Raw genomic sequence first — 15148 nt, forward strand, 5'->3', positions numbered from 1 at the left:
CCGAGCATGTCCATTGTACGAGCCGATCCGCGGTTTCTTCTGCTTCGAGACAACTTGTTTAGTTTATTGTCGGATTTCCTCGACCGAGTGTTTGACGACTGAGTTTAAATTCCGCGTCCGGGTGTCGTGTGCGGATCCGGGGGGAAAAAAGATGTCGAAGTCGCGGGGGGGGAATTAGCGAGTTTAGTAGCCGGGTAAACAAACGTTGTCACCGAAGGAATTCCGTTCCTTTGGAGCCGTTGACACGCTGTTGTTGTTCCGGGGATTGGAACGCAAGGCCGTGCGCCGGTAGTTGGGGGGGGGGGAAAGAAGGTGCAAACCGTGGCCGCCGACACCACGCCGAAGTAACCCCGCAGGAATGAACGGCTTCAGCACGGAGGAGGACAGCCACGACGGGCCGCCGCCGCCGCCGCCGCTCTACGGCCAGAGCTGCTGCCTGATCGAAGACGGCGAGCGCTGCGGACGCCCGGCGGGGAACGCGTCCTTTAGCAAGAGGATCCAGAAGAGCATCTCCCAGAAGAAGCTCAAGCTGGACATCGACAAGAGTGTGAGTTGTCGGTGTGATGGCGGACGTCTTCTCTGTCCGCGCGATTGTTTGTTGGTTGTTGTTGTTGTTGTTGTTGTTGTTGTTTACTTAATTTTCACCGGCGGAGGCAACGGAATTACGAGGCACCAGGTGTCCGAGGTCGCCTGAACGCGTCATAAAATGCTGCGTTCAAACTACCTCGGAAACGTAATTCCGTTACCCAGGCAAGTCCGACACACTTCTCTACTTATCGACCCACAGTTAAGATGAGGTAACGTTGTGCTGATTAATAGCAATATGAGCAGGTACTGTAGTCCACACTAAGTACAAGTTACAGTATTGCAACATTACTAATACCAATTGCATACAGTAATAATAGCAGTATTGCCAACAGTTAAAGAGTGGCATATGGTGATAAGCGCTGTCCACAGTAACAGTATTAATAAGGGTGACGGTACTAATGATACTCATATATAACAACACCCCTAAGAAGTAACAACAATCTTAATATTTGCCCTCTGTGGTGGTATTGGATAACCAAAAAGTGGCATCCAGTAAAGAAAAGCAGTCAACATAATGCATTTTGCACCAAAAGTTTGAGTTTGCCGTTAACTCCGACTCACTCTCTTGTGGCATATCTCTATAGAGCTGTGATCATATCTGACTCTACTCCCCATGTGTTTGCTGCGTCTGCCTCCGTTAGATGTCTGTTGGGTCTCTTTCACCGCCACCTTTATCATCCTCTCTATGACATCCGGCTTGTTAAATGGCCCGACTGTCCTCGTGTGCACAGGTGCGACACCTGTACATCTGTGACTTCCACAAGAACTTCATCCAGAGCGTCCGCAACAAGAGGAAGAGGAAGACCAGCGATGATGGAGGCGAGTCCCCAGACCACGACGTGGAGGTTCCTGAGGTAGGCTGGAGGGGCACAGGTGGGGGGAGGGAGGCACTGGGTCCCTGGTAGGCAGATGGGGGGCATACTCGTGGACGGAACCACTAGGTCTTGGAGGGGGACTGGGGGAGGGAACTATTAAGTTGTGGAGGGTGGACTGTGACCTTTTTGAAATTAGAACTAAAGAGCTTTGGGCTGGAGCCTGGGGTTGCCATGACTAGAGTTGGGTCGATTTCCAGTTTTGACTCTCCAGCCCGGTGTACAGGCCGGTTTGATTTTATGCAAGCCGGCTGAACCGGCATTCGTCGTTATGCGAGGTTCTGTCGCGCACGCCGGGGCGGAGAAGCCCCACACTCCCCACCGGGCTCGGAGCCACTCCAGCACCGCCGAGGGACCGGGCCCGATACGCCCCCGCCGCGCATCAGGCGCTGCCAGTGTGAGCATGGATACTCCATGCTGCTTTCTACTGGGTTTTTTTTTTTGTTTGTTTTTTTTCGAATCCCAATTTCCCAGTTTACCCGCATTTAAATAAAACCTGCATATACATGTTATTTTTTTGTGTAAAACTGATGTATTGCATTAGTAATTAACTATATCACAGCCACCTTCAGGCACTGGTCTCAGGTAGGCTGGAAGGGGAACTGGGACTGGGTGAGGGAACCACTTTGTCATACTCGTGGACGGAACCACTAGGTCTTGGAGGGGGACTGGGGGAGGGAAGCACTGGGGCTCAGGTAGACTGGAAGGGGGACGGGGAAATCGTCCCTTTTTGAACCTTTCTCAAGGTTTCCTGCCTTATTTCCAACCCAACTGTTTTTTTCCTTAAACGTTTTCCGTCCTTGCGTGTTCAGCCCAGAGGATGTTGTTGATTTCTGTGTGAAACATGAAGCTTGTGAAGCCTTTTGAGGGGCTCATCCTGACTGACTGTAGAACTAAACCAGCCCTGACTTGCGTTCCCTGCTGGTGCTTCCAGGTGGACCTGTTCCAGCTGCAGGTGAATACGCTGCGTCGCTACAAGAGACACTACAAGCTGCAGACCAGACCTGGACTCAACAAGGCCCAGCTCGCTGAGGTGAGACCACACGCTCATCCCTGAGGGGAAATTCAGGTTTAACAAAAGAACAGTGCAAGGCGAGAAGGGGAAAAGAAGTAAGATGATTAAAAATAACATGTACAGGTGTATCCACACACACCATGTAGCACAACACCAACTAGGGACGAGGTGTCCGAGATGGACGGAGACATGCGATTGCAGGGTCGTAGCCATTTCCCAAAGTGGACACAGTCTGCTCAAATGAGCGCGATCCAGCGCGTGCGTGCGTGTGTGTTTTTGTCTAAACAAATTGTGGTCAATAAACTCACGATAAACATTAGCCAAAAGAAAAAAAAAACGCCCAAAATATCCCAAGCACAAATTGATCAGAAAAAGAAAAAACGTTTGAAAGCCCTGTGCGTCTGGTGGACTTCCTCGGGTTGTGTTTTCCAGCTAAGTGACGGTTCATCTATAAATCCATTTCATATCAGTCAACTGGCTTTTTACGCATTTTCATAAACTGCCCTCAAGTCAGTTTTAGGTTTATTGTATTTTTTATTATGTTGTCTCTCCTCGTGAACCGTGTTCGACTCTTCTCCTTGAATCGACGGCCCTTTTTAGACGGCAGGCCACATTTTTTTTTTTTTCAACCCAGATGCAGCTTATTTTTGGTAGCGTGAACGGGGGGGGAAGGCTGTCTTTGAGTTCTGGCGGCTGGCGGTACGACCGCTCAGATCAGGCGTCACAAGCGGCTTCCTGGAAGACTTTTGGAAACCAGGCGTCATCTTCCATCTCCCGATACACAATGTTGTTTATTTGTTTCTGTTGTTTAAAAAAGAAAAAGAAAATATAAATATATATATATATATATATATATATATATATATATATTTGCCGACAAATTAGTCGGACAGAATAAGGAAAGGTCTTGTCGACGGCAGAATTCTAGAAAAAGCTGCCAGACCAGAGCGGCGCCCCGAGGTGTCGCTCGTCCGGGAGCTGTTGACACTGCTTTAGCCGCGGCGTTAATCTCCGGCGTGGGCTAATTCTTACGTCCTTTATTCTCCGCACGCCCCAACAGAGAACAGGCCTTTTTGTCCGTCGCCGACTCGCCGAAGGTTTTAAAAAAAAAAAAAAAAGAAAGAAAAGAGTATTTACGAGGCCCCGGGGGGCTTCGGGGGCCGCGGCGCGTCCCCTGTTTCTGGGGTGGAAGCAGCGACGCCGCCGCCGGTTCCAGTTTGTCTTCTGTCCCTCGGCCGACACGTTGTAAATCCCCACGGAGCGCAGGGCGCGTCGGGGGGATGACTGCTCCCTTTGTTCCCGCTTTGGGTCCCCCGACGTTGTTTCTGAGCCACATCTGTCCACATCTGGGGGGTTTCCTTGTTTTGATATGGAAATCCGGGGACGCGTTCCCGTAGGGAGTGCTCAGCCGCGGGGCGTTGAGACGTTCTTGTACTTTCGGCGGCCGCTGCTCGGCGCGACTGGTTCGGGGTGACGTTTGTGCCGCCGTGGCGCACGTTGTTCCCCCGTAATTGGTCAGAGAACGATTGTTCGACTAATTTGCCAAATTGACAGCTGGACGCCGTGGTACCAGCGTGCAGCCCAAGCTTCACAATTAACCTCTATGCACCACACACACACACCTCCTATTTGGTGGCTGACATGTTGGCTAGCTCGGCGGCTGCGTAATTGGCGGGACTAACTGAAGCCGGGCTTCTAAGTTAAATGTTTCCCCAGGCTTTTTTTATTTAAAGACCCCCCCCCCCCCCCCCCCCCCACACACACACACACACACACCCCCCACCCCCCAGTACGGTAATGAGGCCTCACACATCATTAATAAAGTCCCAGTCAACAGGCCGCAACCAATTAGAGTGCCGGCTGTGACCCCCGCAGCCCTTCCCAGTGGACTAATCCAGTGGTTTGGAGAGCTCAGGTCTTTTTACCGAAGTAAAAGTACACGTACACAAAACTACTCTAGTCAAAGTGAAAGTACCGCCGTGGCATTTCCACAGGTATATGCACTGAAAGGCTGCGTTGATTAGCTCCTCCTCCCTAGTACTGGGTTGTAGTGCTAGAAAGTACTTGTTCCCCTTAATCACCTGGATTCCACAAGTTGTTCCTGCTGGAAGCGGCATCAGACCGTGGCCATGAGGAAGCACACGGTGTGAGGCGCTGCTGGGGTGGACCGTGGCTCCGTTGGCGGTTTTTCCGGCCCTTCCGCTGTCCGGTTGTGTGGCCTCGCTGTCTTGTTTGCGGGCGTCGGGATTACAGGGTTCCTCTGTTCTTGGAAGCTTCCTGTTCGGCCTGAACCCGTCTGGCCGTTTCCTCCCCGACCTCTCTCATGGGCGACGGCGGTGCCGCTCACAGGAGGATTTTGGCTTTCCGCTCCGTTCTCTGTAAAACGCTCGAGATGCGCTGAAAAGGCCGACCGTCATTCCACGCTCAAAGGTCCCTGAGATCACGAAAAACCTTCAGCCTACCGCTCCTGACTCTTGGCTTTAATTCCTCCGGTTCTTCCTCTCTGGCCCGAAGGAAACTGCTCTAATACCAGTTCATGGAATGATGTGGTGTAATACCCTGACCTGTTTCCACCTGATACTTACCTGCGAAGCCTTTCCATTTGTCCTGAAATCACCTCGTCCTGAATTTCCTGAGAATTTGTCTTTTAAAAAAAGCTCCTGGAATCTTAAACGAGCCCTCCTCTCTTCTTCCTCCTCTTCTTGGCAGACGGTGAGCCGTCATTTCCGGAACATTCCGGTGAACGAGAAGGAGACGCTGACGTACTTCATCTACATGGTGAAGAGCAGCAAGAGCCGCCTGGACCAGAAGGGGGAGGCGGCCAAGCCGCTGGACTAGACGACAACAAACAAACAAACAAACAACGACCCCCCCCCCCCCCCCCCCCCTCCTCGTCCCAGTCAACGAGGCCGAGTTGCCGTGGCGACGTTGCTCCCCCTCCCCTCCCGTGAGACCTCTGTCCCCGCCCCTTTTTGCTCGGCGGGACGTGATTTGACGTCGCGCTCCACGTTGCCTTACAGACAGGAAGTGACGCTCAGACAGGAAGTGGCAGGAATTTTGTTTTTTTGTTTTTTTGTCCCCCCCCCCTTTTTTTTTTTTTCCAACGTGAAGAATGTTTGTGCCAAATCAGGGAGAGCTGTGATTGGACCCCATTTCTACTTCCTGTTTCTCCCTCTTCTTTTTCTTTGATTAAATGAATGAATGAAATGCCAAAATATTTCACCGTTCCATTGAAAGAGGGAAAAAGCGGAGAGGAGAAAGTGGGGTGGAGAAAGCGACGGACAATTATTTTCCTGCTGGATAAATGTGTCACACACACACACACACACACACACACACGGAGACTCATAGTGGGTGAACCGCAAGGCATGCTGGGTATTTTCTGTACCTTTTTTGTTTCCTTTTTTTAAGCAGTTACTATTTTCTCAGTGGTTCAACAGACCACCTGAAAATGTCAAATTTTTATTTTCGGCGGTCGTATAATTTGTCATTATATGACAAATTAAACAAAATTGAGTTGATGGTTTTCATTCCTCCGTTTGATTTGTGAACAATTTGAATATTTTAAATTAATTTATTTATTAAGAATAAATGGATTAAAATGCCTGGACCTAAATTCATCATGATTTCTCAATTTTATTTCCCAAGCAGACCTCAAAATGGGGTTTCATTAATATCTTGAAGCCTTTTATTTAGAGTTACGGTTCAAATTGTAGCGGGTTGAAGTGACTTTCTCTCTTTCTTTGGGAATGGTTTTTTTTTTTTCAAAAGGTTTTTCTCTTTTTTAATTTTTTTTTATTTTTTTACTTCAGAGATTTAAACAACATGACAACCTTCCGTTTGACTGAGGGGAAACAAGATTATTTCCCAAAAATGGAAGAAACTCTCCCAACACCTTTAATTTTGAGTGGTGGTAGAATTGGTGCTGGTTCAAGTGAATGGTGTTTTTTTTTTTGTTTGTTTTTTTTGTTTGTGTTTGTTTTTTTCCCCCGCACAATGTCGCTGCAGAATAAGTAACTAGGGCTAATGAGGCCAAGCGTTGCCATGGCAACAGATTGTTTGAAATAGCCGATATTCTACGACTTTTCATGACTGTTTCAATCTGGAACCACCTTCACGATCAATTGAATTGTTGATGAATAATTCTGTTATTGTTATGCCTACGTCAGATTCTCCCTCCCGAACAACTGGGATTATAATCTGCATGCCGTTGCCATGGTGACAAGGCGGCTGCTGATGCATGCTGGGAATGAACTGGATGCCGGGTGAAGGGGGTTCCAAAACTAAAAGGAAAACATAGAAACACAAATTTGGATTGTATAAACTTTAATTTTCATTACTTCTGATATTTTTTTAAGGTAGTTTACTGCTGTTTCTTTTCTTTAGCTCATTTCTAATTTGTAGAATTATTCATTTTTTTTCATACTTTTTGTTTTTGTTTCCTCATTGATTTTGTAGAGTTTGTCACCTTCTCATTTTGCTCGTAGTTTGTTATCGTCCTGTAGATAAGATAATAAAGCCGTTGGGCCATTAACCTTAATATTGTATTAGAAAGGAACATATTTAAATATAGCTGCCTACTGCTCCCAATAATAATAAACGTATTGTACAGACAGAGGTTTCACGTTTTTTGTCTTTGTATTGGATCATTCAAATTCCAAAACTTCATTGGGTTTTGGGGTCAGCAGAAAGTGAAGATTGACAATCGTTTTTTTGATTATCAGAGACCGTTCAGAGTCTGTTCAGAGACCGTTCCGGACCCTAATTCGTTTTGAACCATTCTGATAAGATGTTTTGGATTTTTTTCAACACAGGAAATTACATTATAAGTTCTTATTAATGTTAAGCCATTGCTATTTATTCAAGATCGTCAAATGCCGTGTGACAGAAAGAAAGAATCTTGACTTTGAAGAATAACTAGTCTGTGGCTCTAGTAATAGCACTCTTGTGTTGCAGTAGCATGAAGCTGCCGCCGGATGTCGCTCTAGCGCCACTTTAAATCCTTCAAATTCTGTTTTTTTTCCGGGCAAAACATCTTGTGAGTTTAAAACTTTGACGTTTTTTCAGTTTAAAGAAGTGAACTTTCGGTGGGATTTCCAGTGTCCTTACATCAAATGTTCTGTTTGTAAAGTTCAGTGAAAGTTTAGTATTATTATTAGACTTAATTATTCTCCCTTACTTCCAATTATTTAAATGAGTCCTTTTTTCCATAAGTATATTTTGGATTATCTGTGTTTTAGACTTTATCACTGTTTAGTAAATGTATAATGTATCTTATATATTTAATATAATATTATGTATTTTATTTGGTGATTTTTTTTTTCACATGATGCCGAGAAGGAACACTTAATTTTTCAAACTTTTCAAGGAAATATTTAATTGTTGTAGTTAATTAATCACTATAATTGTAAACATTTAATTAGGCAAATTAAAGATGCGCTTCCAGTGTTTACTAGAAAATATGTATTTTATCTGGACACATTTTGACTTCCTCGTTATGCGACAAGCAGGGAAATAAAAGTTAAAAACGAAGAAGCGTTCAAAGTTCAAAACGGCAAAAATAAAATTAAAAAAAACTTGACATTTCATTTCGAACCTGCCGGAGTGTCTTTGAGCAAAACAACGACGTCGTCCAATCACCCGAATGTATAAATGGATATTTCTCACCAGAGGGACAACGAACCAGGACGCAAACGGCAGATTTTAATTATTTCACCAATAATAATATAGTTAAATATTTCTACTTTTCCTGCTCAAAGTGTTTTTTTATTTCCCACGTCGTTTCCGTCGGTGTCGCCTTAAATAAATCAGTTAAAGAAAAAAAAAAAAAAAGGATAAAAAGCTGTTTGCGTGATCCAACAAAAAAAACAACAACAACAAAACAAAATACGGAATTGAGTGAAAGCAACGTTGTGCGTTTCTTGGCGACTCGCCGCTTCTCCTCCAACGTGTCTGAGTCTAAATGTTGTTTTTATTATTTTAATATAATGAACATCAACATAATGTCTGAGGTAGGTTCAGTCCACACCAGCAGGATCAAGTCTCAGCGTCTTCTTCAAACTGCCCTAAAAGCCTTATATCTCGGCTTTTTCCTTTCATTTTTATTTTTTGTTGTTTTTTTTTGTTGTTTTGTTTAGTTTTGTATTTTATTTTTATTTTTTTACTTCATTGCACTTCTCGAGTTCCGAGTGGTTTGTCCTCCACGCAGCTGCAGCTGCTTGGAGACCCAGAGTCCCGTTTCGGGATCCCTGTGGGGGGTCCATGGAGCTCCTTTGGGGCCCAAAGCTCTGTATGGGCTTTCTGAAGCTCTATTTTGGGGTCCCCGGAGCTCTCTTTGGCTCTTTGGGGCAATTTGTGCTCCTTACGGCATCTTTTTCTAGGATCTGGAGGATCTTAGGAGACCCGCGAATCTCCCTTTTTTGGGGGTCCCTGAAGCTCTTTATAGGGCCCTTGGTGGTCTTTAGGGTCTCTGGAGCTCTTTAAGCGGTCCAAGGAGTATATTTTCAGGGTCCATGGAGCTCCTGCGGGGTCACTGGTGCTCTTCATAGTCCGTGGAACTCTTTTAGGGGTTGCTAGAGTTCTTTTTTGTGGTCCATGGAGCCTTTGGTTCTCTGAAGATCTCTTTTGGGGTCCGTGGAGCCCTTTTTTGGGGGTCCTGGAGCTGTTTGTTTTCTTGGGGGGGAAGGTTGGGGGGGGGGGGGTCCATGGGGCTCTTTGTGGTCCATTGAGCTCTTTGGGTCCCTGAAGGTTCCTTTTGCTCTGGAGGAACTCGTAAGGTTCCGTGGAGCTCTTGGAGTCCCTCCCTGGAGCTGTTCTCCGGGGTCACTGGTTGAGCTCCAGGGCCCAGACCTGCTGGGGCCAGCCCGTCCGGCCTTTCTGCCTCTTGTGGCCCAGGGTCTCCTGCAGACCTTCGCTCTGTGCGGGGACAAAGACAAAGTCCTCATCCAACTGTTCGGATGGAGAGATGCAACACGGAAAATAAATTCATTTCACTGTTTGCAGTCGGGTGAATTAGTAACACAATCACAGGGTTTTTTCGTCACGTAATAATCGCATGTAAATGTTTACATGCATTTTAACAAGCTTAGCAATCTTACATTATTTACAGTAATATTAACATTTGAATTCATTTTAGAATGAAATTGCTTGGTGTCTTAATTCCGTCAGGCCTGATCTTTGATATTGTTCGCGTTTGTAATTTAAAAATAAATTAGCGAAGACGGAATGTAAAGTTGAATTTCAATATTTAGATAAAATATACATTTACATACAAACATACATTTAAAAATCCATTCTATCAAATCCTTTATAAATACTTGAGGCGTTTTGATTTGTTTAACAATTTACTACATTTCAGTTTTTTTAACTGTCACGCAAATGGTGCAAATTAAAGAAAATTAAACCTGATATAGTTGATATTACGCATCACAAACGTTAAATTAATCATACTTATAATAAACTAATAATTATTGAATACTAGTAAATTGGTATCGTTAAAATAATAATATACATATATAATATAAGTTGGTATACAATTTGTTTGAACAGTAATACAAATAAAAATACAATCTGTCTTCATTTAGTTATTTATTATCATTATTATCAAACACCATTCATTAATACATGACATAATTATTATCATTAATATGATTAACATTATAACATAAATAATAACAATAAACGAATTATAACAAATAAATACATACAATACATGACATGACTATACATTATTATAAGTCATTTCTCGCTTCCTCTCTTGAATAAATTCGGATAAAGGCCAGACATCAACAACGTACCGCTTCCCGTTTCCGTTTGACTTCCCTGCTGTCCAGCTTCTTGATCTCGGCCTTGAAGCCCTCGGTCTCTCCCTGGTCCTTGGCCAGGATGTCCATCAGGTAGGAGATGTAGCTGGTGGCCAGGCGCAGCGTCTTGATCTTGGACAGCTTGGTGTCGGCCGGCACGTTGGGGATGCACTCCCGGAGCTCCGCGAACGCCGTGTTGATGCTCTCCGTGCGGCGGCGCTCCTTCTTGGGGCCCGACGCCCTCCGCTTCCCCATCCGACCCGAGAGCCCCTCCGCCGGGCCGCCGTGGAGGTGGTGGGCCCCCCCGGCGCCCGCAGCCCCGAACTCGGCGGGGTAGGGCTGCGGCTGCTGGAGGTGCTGGAGGTCCGCGGGCACCTCGGGGTGGTTGAGCACCCAGCTCTGGAAGTACGGAGCCTCCTGGCAGCGCTGCACGAAGGGGAAGGGGTCGTGCACCAGGTGGTGGTGCTGGAAGCCCCCGATCAGGTTCATGGTCCACACGGGTCTCCTCCCGGAGCTTTCTTGGAGCTAGTTTTTTTTATTTTCTTTATTCTTTCCTGGAGTTCTGTTCCCTCAGATCCTGCAGGACCATGGGCCTTCGGAGGTCCCTCAACACCGACAATAAATAAATAAATGGTCAGATTACAGATTATCAATCTGAGATCAGCGTCATCCTGACAGAGTTCAGATTCACAACACGGAGCTTCATCCCCACTCGGATCATTTCGCTTTTCAGACACTTCCGACCCGTTTGACCAAAGAAATTTGACCCGCTGAAGGTGCGAGGCCCCCCGGTATATAGGCCGCGGGGAGCCGCCCGCCGATCGCCATCCAATGGGAGCGGCGGGAGCGGGGCGGGGGGGGCGGAGCGGGGCGGCGCGGAGCCGGTGCAGGGTCCCGGTGCCGGGAAGGGACCGACACTCCGGTGGTTCCACTGAACTGGTACCTCCGTTGAAATAGTATATTCAGATAGATAGTAACGACGTTTATTTAGTGAATTATTAGAGTTTCTCTGGAAAATATATCTGCGGAGCGCTTTTACGCACGGTTCGGTGGGCTGGACACTATTTCCATTCATCAGCGCTGTTTTTGTTTTTGTAATATGAAGCAATTTAATCATTGGTTGTTTTATCAAGAGACATTTTGTTATTCATGTTTTGAGTTTTAAAGTTTTTCAAAGGATTTATAAGGTCCTTAGTTCCTTGGTTTAAATGTTTGCCTTTGAGCGTCTTTTGGGGCAGGTTGAGGCTCTGTCGCTGGTTGGGAAAGAGCAGAAAAGCCCCAAACATGAAATCATTCATATTTTAGTGAATACGCATTTTCCTCTTCGGGTCGTAGTGTTTAATCTGTAAAACATGGGTTTGTCTGGACCTGTTTACGAATCACCATTACGGATATTCATATTCACGGATTAAAAATAAATGCAGATATTCATAGTGTGATTCTCAAGTCATTCAAAATAATATCAAGTCAAATAAAATAAGGGTTCTGTTGGAGAAACCTGTTGTTTTACTACAAAGTAAGGGGAATTAGGCATATTGTTCTTCTTCTTCTTCTTCTTCTTCTTATTATTATTATTATTATTATTATTATTATCGTTGTTGTTGTTTATTATACCGGGATCAGTAAATATGAATGTGTTTAATAGGAATAAATCGAGATACATATTTTTAGGTTAACCCGTTTGCCTGCGCCTCTACTCACGCTATGATGTGTCGTGTATTACATTTCATATTTATCATTTGTTTGCACGTTTATCTTTGCCTTTATGTAATTTTGTCACGTTATATTATCTAGTTCTAGTTTGTGGAGTCTGTTGACGCCCCTGTGCGTGGGTCAGAATGAATTCACTTGAAATAAATGTGACTTTGACTTTCTATTCACGAATTGAAAGTGCAGGCCCGATGACGAGAGGGATAAAGGGTTGTTTTTTTTATGTCATAAGAACAATAATAATACTACTACCAATAACCATAACAACAATAGGCTTAATGATGAAATAGCCTACAATATAAAGAAAAATAAATGTTGAATTATTGTGGATCTGTGAAAACCAAATTTCTTCGACATTCATTCCAAGGGCGTAGACTGGGAGGGGGCGGGGGGTTGGGGGTTAACCATCAATGCAACCCCCAATAATAATATCCTAAAATATATACTGTATATTTATATAATATATCATTTTATATAGTAAAACTTCGTTTATGCATAGTAACTGTTTTAAAACATAATAACTTGTTTACTCGATTCAACTCTAATTCACAAGCAAAAAAAAAAACCCAAAAAAACACATTTGATCTCCCCCTTTGTTGGACCCGGCTGCGCCCAAACCCTCACGCAGCACTAAGAGGTGAAGTGGACGTTCGTGTGTTTTGGATCTTTTCCCCTAAAAATGAAGGAGAAACCATCGTTTAAAGCCTTTTCTTCAGAGGCCCCAGGCCCCTGCACACCCCCCCCCCCCGCCCCCCATGGCAGCCACGCCCCTCCTCCCGTCATGCAGCGGTGGAAAGTAACGAAGTGAAAAGTACTGAGCTAGTTACTTAAGCACATTCTTCTACTTTTTTGATCATATAAATCTACTTTTCATAATATATTCTGTTTTGAGGACTTTTGACTATTCACTCCGCTCCATTTCTCACAGTCATGTTTTGATGTTTAGTTCTATTTCTTTATATGAGACGCGTGTAGATGTTTATATCCACCAACACTCAGTCAAATCAAGAGGGCGCTGGACGTGAGTATTATTACTTTTTAATAATTGAAGTGCGTTTGAAATTAAGTATTTGCATACTTTGACTTTAATAGAAATGTCAATGTGGTACTTCCAGTCAGGTCTGAGAACTTCTCCCACCACTGGGAGTCAGAGCATCCTGCCGGTTCCCATGTCTCCATGACGGGGGAGTCTGGGGGTGCCAGGTCCCCCTTCCCCTCCCTATGTCTCCATGGTGGGGTGGGTGGGGTGGGGGTCCTAGGTACCCCCACCCCACCCACCCCACCGACCGTGTCTCCATGACGGTGGGGTGTCCACGACGGGGGAGGCTGGGGGTCCTAGTTACCCCCGTCCCCCCAACCCCCATGTCTCCATGACGGGGGAGTCTGGGGGTCCCAGGTCCCCCTCCCCTCCCTATGTCTCCGTGGTGGGGTGGGGCAGTCTGGGGGTCGTAGGTGCAACCACCCCACCCGCCCCACCGCCCATGTCTCCATGATGGTGGGGTGTCCATGACGGGGTAGTCTGGGGATCGTAGGTACCCCCGTCCCCCCAACCCCCCAACCCCTGTGTCTCCATGACGGGGGAGTCTTGGGGCCCCAGGTCCCCCCCCACCGCCCCTGTCCCGAGGATGGTGGGGTCTCCATGACGGGGGAGTCTAGGGGTCCCAGCTACCTCCACCTCCCCACCCTATGTCTCCACGATGGGGGATCGTGGGGGGGGGGGGGGGTTCTATCTACCCCCCACGTCTCCATGGTGGGGGGACCCCCATGCTGGTCCGAGATACCTCCACCTCCCCACCCTGTGTCTCCACGATAGGGGGGGAGTCCTAGGTACCGCCCCACCCCCGTTCAGAATCCACTCCCTCCCCACCGCCACCCCCAGCCAAGTAGCGTGGCCCCCGGTAACACTAACACATCATCTTATCTCCATCGCCCTCCAAAAACATTATCCCATCACGTTAGGTGACCCCCCCGGCCCCCCACCCCCGCCCCCCACCCCTCGCTCCCTCTCTCTCTCTCTCTCTCCACAAAAACCATTTGCTGCTGCTGCGCTTTATCTAAACGCCGCCGTAAATCAACCGCGCTGCGGGTTCTGAAGAACCAGCAGAACCATAAAAGTCTCTAAAGCGTCGGCGTGTTTACACCCGCGAGACGTCGCTACACGCTAAGCGCTACACGCTACACGCTACACGCTACGGAGGGAAACCAGCACGGGCTCCACGGCGATCCATCACCCCGTGTATTTATACACTGAGTCTCTCTCTCTCTCTCTCTCTCTCTCTCTCTCTCTCTCTCTCGTTCTCTCTCTCGCTCTCGCTGGATATTTGTTTTAACTTGGATATTTTAAAGGAGCATTTTTGCATTCAAGGCGTGTCAAAGATAAGGCCCGAGGGCCCCCAGAGGGGTCCAGTCCGGTCCCCAGGAATGGTTTGAGGAAATGAGAAAAATTACAAAAAAATAATCAAATAAATCAGATATTAATACATAGTTTGATTATAAAAACAGTCATGTTCAGTTATTAACTCCATGTGCGCAATAAGTATAATAAGTCTAGGTCCAGCTGAATAAACTGCAGTTTAGTTGAGATCGTCAGGGTATTACAGTTGATCTTGTTCATTCCTAAAATCAGTAAAATGTGTAAAGTTTGTGTGATTCAACACTTTCCCCCGTTTAGCAGAGACATGAGAGCAGCCAAATACCAACGTGAAAAATGTGCATTTCACCTGCTTGATTCCAACTTTATCAACCTGAAACAGCATCCGGCAGCGTCACAACCTCCACTCCACCGTGGCCCTGTGGTATATTCCATTCTGATTGGTCCACAGCGGCGATCGGCGTCCAGTTATCTCTGAATTGCGACGGCTTCGAGGATCTGTACTTTATTTGAAAAAACAATCACAGTGAACTGCTCCGCCTTGTGAATGAATACAGTCGTGATTGATTTGTTGTCTCGCTTACAGCAGCGTTGCTGTTGGGAAGTTATAAAGCTAGACACACCACACACACACCACACACACACCACCACATACACCACACACACACACCACACACACACACCACACATACACCACACACACTACACACACCACACACACACCACACATACACCACACACACTACACACACCACACACACACCACACATACACCACACACACTACACAC

General features: G+C 46.2%; 2 protein-coding genes across 4 annotated transcripts; one reads left to right on the top strand and one right to left on the bottom strand.

The window, feature by feature from the left end:
* The first annotated feature begins 319 nt into the window (after positions 1–319).
* Positions 320–5335, top strand: sap30l (sap30-like). Of its 3 annotated transcripts, XM_080013388.1 has the most exons (4): positions 320–547; positions 1320–1442; positions 2395–2493; positions 5185–5335. In XM_080013388.1, exons 1-4 carry the CDS (start codon positions 359–361, stop codon positions 5311–5313), a joined length of 540 nt encoding a protein of 179 aa, XP_079869514.1. In that variant the 5' UTR covers positions 320–358; the 3' UTR covers positions 5314–5335. The 3 variants fall into 3 exon arrangements, with proteins under 3 accessions (XP_079869514.1, XP_079869515.1, XP_079869516.1); XM_080013389.1 differs by lacking the exon at positions 1320–1442; XM_080013390.1 differs by lacking the exon at positions 1320–1442 and having other exon boundaries at positions 2410–2493.
* Positions 5336–9297: 3962 nt separating this feature from the next.
* Positions 9298–10994, bottom strand: LOC307240506 (heart- and neural crest derivatives-expressed protein 1-like; the record flags this gene model as incomplete). Its single annotated transcript, XM_080014306.1, has 2 exons — positions 10272–10994; positions 9298–9390 (listed from the first exon to the last, which is right to left on the bottom strand). The coding sequence occupies exons 1-2, from the start codon at positions 10764–10766 to the stop codon at positions 9298–9300; spliced, it is 588 nt and encodes a 195-aa protein (XP_079870432.1). The 5' UTR covers positions 10767–10994.
* Positions 10995–15148: the final 4154 nt, after the last annotated feature.

The sequence above is a fragment of the Zeus faber genome (assembly GCF_960531495.2).
Source record: "Zeus faber genome assembly, chromosome: 14".
Lineage (NCBI taxonomy): Eukaryota > Metazoa > Chordata > Actinopteri > Zeiformes > Zeidae > Zeus > Zeus faber.